The sequence below is a fragment of the Chiloscyllium plagiosum genome, unplaced genomic scaffold, assembly GCF_037043375.1.
Source record: "Chiloscyllium plagiosum isolate Xiang-an unplaced genomic scaffold, Cpla_swu_hap1 HiC_scaffold_38, whole genome shotgun sequence".
Lineage (NCBI taxonomy): Eukaryota > Metazoa > Chordata > Chondrichthyes > Orectolobiformes > Hemiscylliidae > Chiloscyllium > Chiloscyllium plagiosum.
In genome coordinates this window covers 31,070,464-31,080,024 of record NW_028270176.1, presented here as the reverse complement: position 1 = coordinate 31,080,024, position 9,561 = coordinate 31,070,464, and the positions used below count along the sequence as shown (strand labels likewise).

Here is a 9,561-nt window from a genome sequence, read left to right as displayed (position 1 = left end):
AAGGTTGAGGAGGCAAGGATCAGACAGGGCTCTGGAGGGTTACAAGTTGGCCAGGAAGGAACTGAAGAATGGACTTAGGACAGCTAGAAGGAGGCATGAAAAAGCTTTAGTGGGAAGGATTAAGGAAAACCCTAAGGTGTTCTACACTTATGTGAAGAACAAGAGGATGGCCAGAGTGAGGGTAGGGCTGCTCAGTGATAGTAGAGGGAACTTGCGCCAGGAGTCAGAGGAAGTAGCTGAGGTCCTTAATGAATACTTTGTTTCAGTATTCACTACTGAGAGGCATCTTGATATTTCTGAGGACAGTGTGATACAGACTGATATGCTTGAATAGTTGATGTTAGGAAGGAGGATGTGCTGAAAATTTTGAAAAACACAAGGATAGATAAATCCCCTGGGCCAGACGGGATAAACCCAAGGTTACTTCAGGAAGTGAGGGAAGAGATTGCTGCGCCTTTGATGATGATCTTTTCGTCCTCACTGTCCACTGGAATAGTGCCAGGTGATTGGAGGGTGGCAAATGTTATTTCCGTGTTCAAAAAAAGGGAATATGGATAATCCTGGGAATGACAGACCAGTCAGCCTTACGTCAGTGGTGGGCAAAATATTGCAGAGGATTCTGAGAGACAGGGTTTGTGATTATTTGGAAAACCATTGTTTGGTTAGAGAATTTAGTCATTGCTCTGTGAGGGGCAGCTCATGCCTCACAAATCTTATTGAATTCTTTGAGGATGTGACAAAACACATTGATGAAGCTAGAACAATGGATGTGGTGTACATGGATTTTAGCAAGGTGTTTGATAAGGTTGTAGGAGAATGTGAGAACTACAGATGTTGGAGATCAGAGTTGAAGAGTGTGGTGCTGGAAAAGCGCAGCAGGTCAGGCAGCATCCGAGGAGCAGGAGAGTCAATGAGGCTTACGGGTTAAGGAGGCTAAGAGATAAATAGGAGGGAGTGGAGCTGGGAAGATGTTTGATAAGGTTCCCCACGGTAGGCTCATTCAGAAAGCAAGGAGGCATGGGATACAGGGAAATCTGTCTGTCTGGATGCAGAATCAGCTGGATCACAGAAGACAGAGGGTGGTAGTAAATGGTATGTCTTCAGCCTGGAGCTCAGTGGCAAGTGATATGTTCCACAGGGATCGGTTCTGGGACCTCTGCTCTTTGTGATTTTTATAAATGACTTTGATGAGGAAGTGGAAGGGTGGGTTAGTAAGTCTGCCAATGACATGAAGGTTGGTGGAGTTGTGGATAGTGTGGAGGGCTGTTGTAGGTTGCAGTGGGACATTGACAGGATGCAGAGCTGGACTGAGAAGTGGCAGATGGAGTTCAACCTGGAAAAATGTGAAGTCACTCATTTTGGAAGGTGGAATTTGAATGCAGAATACAGAGTTAAGGCAGGATTCTTGGCAGGGTGGAGGAACAGAGGGATCTTGGATCCACGTCCATAGATCCCTCAAAGTTGCCACCCAAGTTGATTGGGTTGTTAAAAAGGCATATGGCGTGTTAGCTTTCGTTAGCAGGGGGATTGAGTTTAAGAGCCATGAGGTTACGCTGCAGCTCGATAGAGCCCTGGTTAGACCACACTTGGAATATTGTGCTCAGTTCTGGTCACCTCATTATAGGAAAGATGTGGAAGCTTTAGAAAGGGTGCAGAGGAGATTTCCCAGGATGCTGCCTGGACTGGAGGGAATGTCTTATGAGGAAAGGTTGAGGGAGCTAGGGATTTTCCCATTGGAGCGAAGAAGGATGAGGGGTGACTTGTTAGAGCTGTACAAAATGTTTAGAGACATAGATAGAGTGGATAGCCAGAGACATTTTCCCACGTGAAAATGGCTATCACGAGGGGTCAGAACTTTAAGGAGATTGGAGGAAGGTATTGGGGGGATGTCAGAGGCAGGTTCTTTACACAAAGAGTGGTGGGCGCGCGGAATGAACTGTCAGCGGTAACAGTAGAGTAGAGGGATATTTAAGCGACTCTTGGATAGGCATATGGATGATAGTAAAATAAAGGGTATGTAGGTTAGTCTGACCTTAGAGTAAAAGGATAAAAGGTCGGCACAACATCGAGGGCTGAAAGGCCTGTACTGTGTTCTACTGTTCTGTGTTCTATGATTGTCTGTAACATTTATTAATAAGTAGTCAAATTAAAGGTAACTTGTGGTGATTTCCACGCAGCAGTGGACATGAACAAATGAAAACTACTCAGCCAGAGCTGAAATTCCGAACATCTTGGAGAGATCAGGAACACAAAGGTTGTCAAATAAAGGACCGACCCCTTATATCGCAGCAAATCATGGGTTACAATGTGCAAAATAAATTCCCAGTGCATGCCCCATCCCCCAGCCCAGCCACCTACAGATGTCAGTGTTCTGTCGATCATGACCCAAAAAAAGGGAGATGAGATTGGCACGTGATCACGTTATCGTCTGCACAGTGTATAAATTGAGAGCTGGTCTTCCTTCAGTCTTCACATTGTCAGAGAGAGGTGTGGAGGCTGCATCTCTCGTCGTCAAACCCTCTCGTTGTCAAACTCTCTCGTCGTCGTTAGCCGAACTGAGAAACCTCACAAAAAATGATGTGGTCCCTGTCGACATTTTTATTGGTCTGCAGTTGCTTGCAAGTGGCCCTGAGCGGTAAGTAATCTTGAAGTGATCCTAAACGTGTTTCCAGTGAGGGTAGGATCTATACAGAGCAAGGAGGTTGAGTGACTCAAGCATTTCAGGCTTTAATACATTTTACTTGATCATTGAAATGTAAATTTTATCGTTTAGTTTATAACTCCAATAAGTATGTTATTTGATCTGGAGAGGGTTCTGAAAAGATTTACTAGGATGATGCCGAGAATGAGAGTTTGAGAAATAAAAACTAAACTGGAAAGAATAGGACGTAGATTATTGGAGTGTAGGAGTTTGAGCAGTGACCATATGCAGGTTTATAAAATCACGAGATGCATTGATAGGGTGAATAGACAAGGGTCGTTTCCCTAGTGGTGAGGGAGTTCAACTCTAGCGGACATATTTTTAAGGTGAGAGGAGAAAGTTTTAAAAAGGACATGGGGGGGCGGGGGGTGCAAATTCCTTCACACAGAGAGTGGTTCATCTGTGGAATGCACTGTCTGAGGAAGTGGTGGATCCGGGTACAGTTGCAACATTTAAAAGACATTTGGACAGGTTCATGAATAAGAATGGAGTGGAGTGATCTCGGCCAAGTGCAGGCAGTTGGGATTAGTTTAGATTAATCTGGTGTGGGAACATGGCTGGTGTGAACTGACTGGTCCAAAGGCTCTGTTTGTGTGCTGTATGAGTCTATGACTCTGTTTCCAGTGTCCCCAGTATTTTGTTTTCTACTGGGATAAGGCTAAATTGAAACAGCAGCACAACTAGTTAGTATTAAAACAAAATCTTGACAGTGCAGGAAAACTAAAGGGGAAGGAGCTGCAAGATGGAAACAAGGGTTAACTCATGCCTGTGGGTCATAAATGACCACTCTAACTGCAGTGCGCTGAGGACAGGACTAAATACTGGGAAATGATAAGTAATTTGAGGTGGCACAGTGGCTCAGTGTTGCCTCACAACACCAGCGACCCTGGTTCAATTCCCACCTCGGGTGGCTGTCTGTGTGGCGTTTATACATTCTCCCTGTGTCAGCATGGGTTTCCTCTGGGTGCTCCTGTTTCCTCCCACAATCCAAAGATGTGCAGGTCAGATAAATTGGCTGCACTAAATTGTCCAGAGTGTGAGGTGCGTTAGTCAGGGGTAAATATAGGGGAATGGGTCTGGGTGGGTTACTCTTTGGAGGGTCGGTGTGGACTTGTTGGGCCAAAGGGCCTGTTTCCATACTGTAGGGAATCGAATCTAAACTTACAGAGGGCGAGAGCCAGTGACTTGTACCAGCGCCCCATCAATATGATGCAGCTTGAGCTCATATTGGTGTTCAGAGGGGAAACCGTGTGTTTCAGCTTCTAAACCAAACAGCCCTGGCTTCATTCCCGGCCAGGTCTTGACGTTGAAGGTCGGTGTGTTCGTAAGCCAATAGTTAACCAACATGCCGAGTCTTCCAGTACAGGCCAGTCCGGGATGGCGATGGGTGTTGGGGGTATGGGCTGGTGAAATCTAAAACTTGTGTAAGACCCAGCTGAGCTTCAGGGAATTGGATGCTAATGACAGACTAGGGCATCCAGACTTCCAGGTTTCTGAGTGTGACTGTTTCAGGGCAGGAGCGTAACTGAAAGGCAGCCGCTATAGAACAGTTACCCATAAATCTAATTAGGAATTCAGGGGAAAATGTGTCACTCCTAGAGACAGAAGAAGGGGAGCATAGATGGGCTTCAGATTGGTTCCACAGGTCAGCGCAACATTGAGGACCAAGGGGCCTGTACTGTACTGGGCTGGAATGTTCTGTGGTCTGTGTTCAATGGTCTATATCTGGACGGATATGGTGATAGGGCAAGATGAATGGGAGATGGTGAGGACTTCTGTGTAGGGCATGAAAATACGTATAATGTTGATAGGCTGAATGGCCTGCTTCTTTACACTGGGGAAATTGTCCCATAGTGCCCAGGGATGTGCAGGTGAGGGTGGATTGGCCATGGGAAATTGTCCCATAGTGTCCAGGGATGTGCAGGTTAGGGCGGATTGGCCATGGGAAATTGATCCATAGTGTCCAGGGATGTGCAGGTTAGGGTGGATTGGCTATGGGAAATTGTTGAGAGTGTGGCCCTGGGAAACCCTTATTCCTGATAAAGGGTTTGTGCCCAAAACAATGATTCTCCTGCTCCTCGGATGCTGCCTGACCTGCTGTGCTTTTCCAGCACCACACTCTCGACTCTGATCTCCAGCATCTGCAGCTCTCACTGTCTCCATGCTAAATGCTCCCATAGTGTCCAGGGATGTGTGGTGAGGTGCATTAGTCAAGGATAAATATGGGATAGTAGGGCAGGGGAATGGGCCTGGGTGGGTTACTCTTCGGAGGGTCAGTGTTGGGCTGAAGGGCCTGTTTCCACACTGTAGCGATTCTGATGCTTTCCTCTTCCAGACTTGACCTGCAATCCGATCGAGGGAAACCTGAAACAAATCGATGCCGGGAATGGGCAAGTCTTTGGAGTGAGTGCAAATGGATCGGTTTACACCAGGCATGTTGGCACCTGGGTGTTGGTTCCCGGGAACCTGGCACACGTGACAGTGGGTCCAGCTGGAGTCTGGGGCGTCGACAGTGCTCACATCGTCTACAGAAAACGGGGAGGATCCTGGGTGGTTATGGATGGTAAGAGAGCGGAACCTTCCGAAACTCATTAAGATCCGGCCTCCCTGTTTCACGGGGAGCAGTCCTCAGCTTAGGGCCTGCTGGGCACAATTCCAAAACAATGGAGGTGCTTCTTAAGTCCGGGATGAGGACAAATGGTTTCCCTCATTGGACAGTGATTCTTTGGAGTTTTCTATCTCGGAGAGCTGTGGGAGTTCATTATTTCAGCACTTTTTAAAGCAGACGATGATACACCCTTTGACTGAAGGGGTAAATGTACACAGAAGGCATTAAAATAGTCCACTGTTGTTTACATGAGAGACAGACTCTCTGCCCCCTCCCTCAACTGTGGTGGAGGTGGCTCAATGGTTAGCACTGCTGCCTCACAGCACCAGGGTTCCGAGTTCGATTCCAGCCTCATGTGACTGTCTGTGTGGAGTTTGCACATTCTCCCCGTGTCTGTGTGGGTTTCCTCCGGGTGCTCCGGTTTCCTCCCACAGTCCAAAGATGTGCAGGTCAGGTGAATTGACCATGCTAAATTGCCCTGAGAGTGTTTGGTGCATTAGTCAGGGGTAAATATCGGATAGAGGAATGGGTCTGGGTGGGTTACTCTTCGGAGGGTCGGTGTTGACTTGTTGGGCCGAAGGGCCTGCTTCCATACTGTAAGGAATCTAATCTATGATCCCAATCTTCAAATCAACAAGGAGGACTGCACCCATTGGGGTTTGGAGGTGAAAATAATTCATCTGATTTATTACTAATGGTCAAGATTAGAGTGGTGCTGGAAAAGCACAACAGGTCAGGCAGCATCCGGGGAGCAGGAAAATCGACATTTCGGGCAAAAGGCCTTCAGCAGGAAGGCTTTTGCCTGAAACGTCGATTTTCCTGCTCCTCAGATGCTGTCTGACTTGCTGTGCTTTTCCAAGCACCACTCTCATCTTGAATCTAATCTCCAGCATCTGCAGTACCCACTTTCACCTACTTTATTTCTAACAGGCCTGCTCAAACAGATCGATGCTGGTGGAAATGGTATTGTGGGTGGAGTTAACATGAATGATGACATCTTCTGTGTCCATCAAGATGAAGCAAGATCTGCAATCAGTATTTCCAGCCCAAATTACAATCACATTGATGGCAAACTGAAATACTACTCCTGTGGGATGTATAGTTGTTGGGGCGTTAGTGCAAACGATGATATCTTCTTCCGGTCAAAGGTGACATCGAGTCAATGTGCTGGAACTGAATGGCTGAAGGTGGATGGCAAGCTCTCAATGATCGAGACTGGGACAGACGGGAGTGTCTATGGTGTCAACAGTAACGGCAATGTCTACCGCAGGTACACTTCTAATTCTCACACCATCAGGCATTGCTTCCCATAGCATACGTAATGCACAAAACATTCCAAGACCTATGACAGGAATAATACAAACAGGAGATGTCAACAAACCATGTGAGACAGTGTTACTGCAGGAGGACCCAGGCTTGGTAGAGGGAGCTTGAAGGAGGAGGCAATAATGGATGGATTTTGAGGAGGGCTCCCAGAGCTCACTGGACCAGGCACTGACCTTAGAGCTGTCAATGGGCTCCTGGTGAAGAGTGCTTCAGGGAGGAAAGGGATCCCGGAGGGTCAGAGGAGCTGGACAAGGTAACAGAGACAGGGAGGAACTTATAGGAAGCAGTGTCAGAGCCTGAGGAATTTCCACACATAACTAGATTTGTCGGGGCTAGGTGAAGTTACAAAGTGGAGGAGATTAGTAAGGACTGCTGGAGGTTAGAAAGACAGCACTGTAGGGGTTAGAATAATTGTATAGATAGACAGGGGGCTAGGGGCTGAAGATATTGAGTGGGTGTAGGGGCTGGAGGGGGTTACAGAGATAGGTATTGGGGTACAGGGGCTGGAGGGGGTTACAGAGATAGGGAGGGGGTGTAGGAGCTGGAGGAGGTTACAGAGATAGGGACAGATGTAGGGGCTGGAGAGGGTTACAGAGATAGGGAGGGTGTGTGGGGGCTGGAGGGGGTTACAGAGATAGGGAGGGGGTGTAGGGGCTGGAGGGGGTTACAGAGATAGGGAGGGGGTATAGGGGCTGGAGGGGGTTACAGAGATAGGGAGGGGGTGTAGGGGCTGGAGGGGGTTACAGAGATAGGGAGGGGGTGTAGGAGCTGGGGAGGTTACAGAGATAGGGAGGGGGTGTAGGGGCTGGAGGGGGTTACAGAAATAGGGAGGAGGTGTAGGGGCTGGAGGGGGTTACAGAGATAGGGAGGGGGTGTAGGGGCTGGAGGAAGTTACAGAGATAGGGAGGGGGTGTAGGGGCTGGAGGGGGTTACAGAGATAGGGAGGGGGTGTAGGGGCTGGAGGGGGTTACAGAGATAGGGAGGGGGTGTAGGGGCTGGGGAGGTTACAGAGATAGGGAGGGATGTAGGAGCTGGAAGAAGTTACAGAGATAGGGAGGGGGTGTAGGGGCTGGAGGGGGATACAGAGATAGGGAGGGGGTGTAGCGGCTGGAGGAAGTTACAGAGATAGGGAGGGGGTGTGGGGGCTGGAGGGGGTGACAGAGATAGGGTGGGGGTGTAGCAGCTGGAGGAAGTTACAGAGATAGGGAGGGGGTGTAGGGGCTGGAGGAAGTTACAGAGATAGGGAGGGGGTGTAGGGGCTGGAGAGGTTTACAGAGATAGGGAGGGGGTGTAGCGGCTGGAGGAAGTTACAGAGATAGGGAGGGGGTGTAGGGGCTGGAGGAAGTTGCAGAGATAGGGAGGGGGTGTAGGGGCTGGAGGGGGTTACAGAGATATGGAGGGGGTGTAGGGGCTGGAGGGGGTTAGAGATAGGGAGGGGATGTAGGAGCTGGAGGGGGTTACAGAGATAGGGAGGGGGTGTAGGGGCTGGAGGGGGTTACAGAGATAGGGAGGGGTGCAACACTTTGTGGAATTCGAGAATTCTAAGTTTGAGTTGTCATTTGACTGGAAAGTGACAGAAGTTAATGAAAGCAGGGATAGGGGGAGTTGATGCATGAATGAGAGTTGGTACTCACATGAGAATGAGACAAGAGCGATTCATATGTGGGCGGCATCGTGGCACAGTGGTTAGCACTGACCCCGGTTCAATTCCCGCCTCAGGTCATTATCAGTGTGGAGTTTGCACATTCTCCCCGTGTCTGCGTGGGTTTGCTCTGGTTTCCTCCCACAATCCATGCTAAATATCCCATAGTGTCAGATGAAGGGGAATGGGTCTGGGTGGGTTGTTCTTCGATGGGTCGGTGTAGACTTGTTGGGCTGAAGGGCCTGTTTCCACACTGTAAGGAATCTAATTTAAAAACTTCACCAGGGTAAGGACTCGAAGGAATGCCTTGAGCTTTATAAGACCGGAATGTGGTGCTGAAAAAGCTCAGCAGGTCAGGCAGCATCCGAGGAGCAGGAGAATCGACGTTTCTGGTCAAAAGCCCACGTCACAAGATTTATAATGTCACTGTTCAAGTTGGGTCACTTCTATTTTTCAGAGATGGGATCACCTCCCAGAACCCTACTGGGACAACCTGGACTCACATCAACATTGGAGGGATACTCTTCAAGCACGTGACTGTGGATCTAGAAGAAATGTGGCTGGTTACTACCCTCAACAATATCATTCATTGCCAATAGCTTCAAGAAGCTGAAAGTGTGATCAAGAATCAATTTTAAAAAATCAGTTCTATAATTGAGTTGGGAAATGGTGTCGCTTATTTTCTTCTGAACTCTTGCTAAGATTAGCCTGCTAGTCCAACATTCCAAGGAATTGCCTCTGGCACAAGTGTAAGTAAACCGGCCCAGGAAGAATTTCATAGACGAGCAAATCAGACTCAAGACTCAAAGGGCGTGCACCAGAACAGCAGGAGGCCATTCAGCCCCAGTGAACACTGCTATATCAGAACAGGAGGTGGCTATTCAGCCCCAGTGAACACTGCTATATCAGAACAGGAGGAGGCCATTCAGCCCCAGAAACCTATTGCACCTGCTTATCAGCTTCTGCAGTTGAATAACCTCCTCCTGCTCTTGTTCTGGTGAGAGTTGTCGTTTGCAAACCCCCTGCATTTCCTTTTTCTTCCCTTTTGTCAAGAATCTGTGAAATCCACAATGAAAGCTCTGGAACAGGGAATGCTCATTAGACTTGCTGGCTGTTAACTGATTGCTGAGGAGGGCATGTTGGTCTGATGCTGCTCAAAAATAGCAAATACCAACAAAATGAATCATGGCCTTGGGGGTTGGTATAATGTCTGATCTCCTGGTTAAAGAGTGACAGGAGAGTGCTGTCAGAATTGGAAAGGTCAAAGGGGCTGCAATGGGAATT

At 48.4% G+C, this 9,561-nt stretch overlaps 1 protein-coding gene across 1 annotated transcript; it reads left to right on the top strand.

Moving 5' to 3' along the window:
* The first annotated feature begins 2,472 nt into the window (after positions 1 to 2,472).
* On the top strand, positions 2,473 to 8,999 carry LOC122544224 (fish-egg lectin-like). The gene is made up of 4 exons (XM_043683302.2): positions 2,473 to 2,635; positions 5,037 to 5,264; positions 6,240 to 6,579; positions 8,735 to 8,999. The coding sequence occupies exons 1-4, from the start codon at positions 2,575 to 2,577 to the stop codon at positions 8,874 to 8,876; spliced, it is 771 nt and encodes a 256-aa protein (XP_043539237.1). The 5' UTR covers positions 2,473 to 2,574; the 3' UTR covers positions 8,877 to 8,999.
* The last annotated feature ends 562 nt before the right edge of the window (positions 9,000 to 9,561 follow it).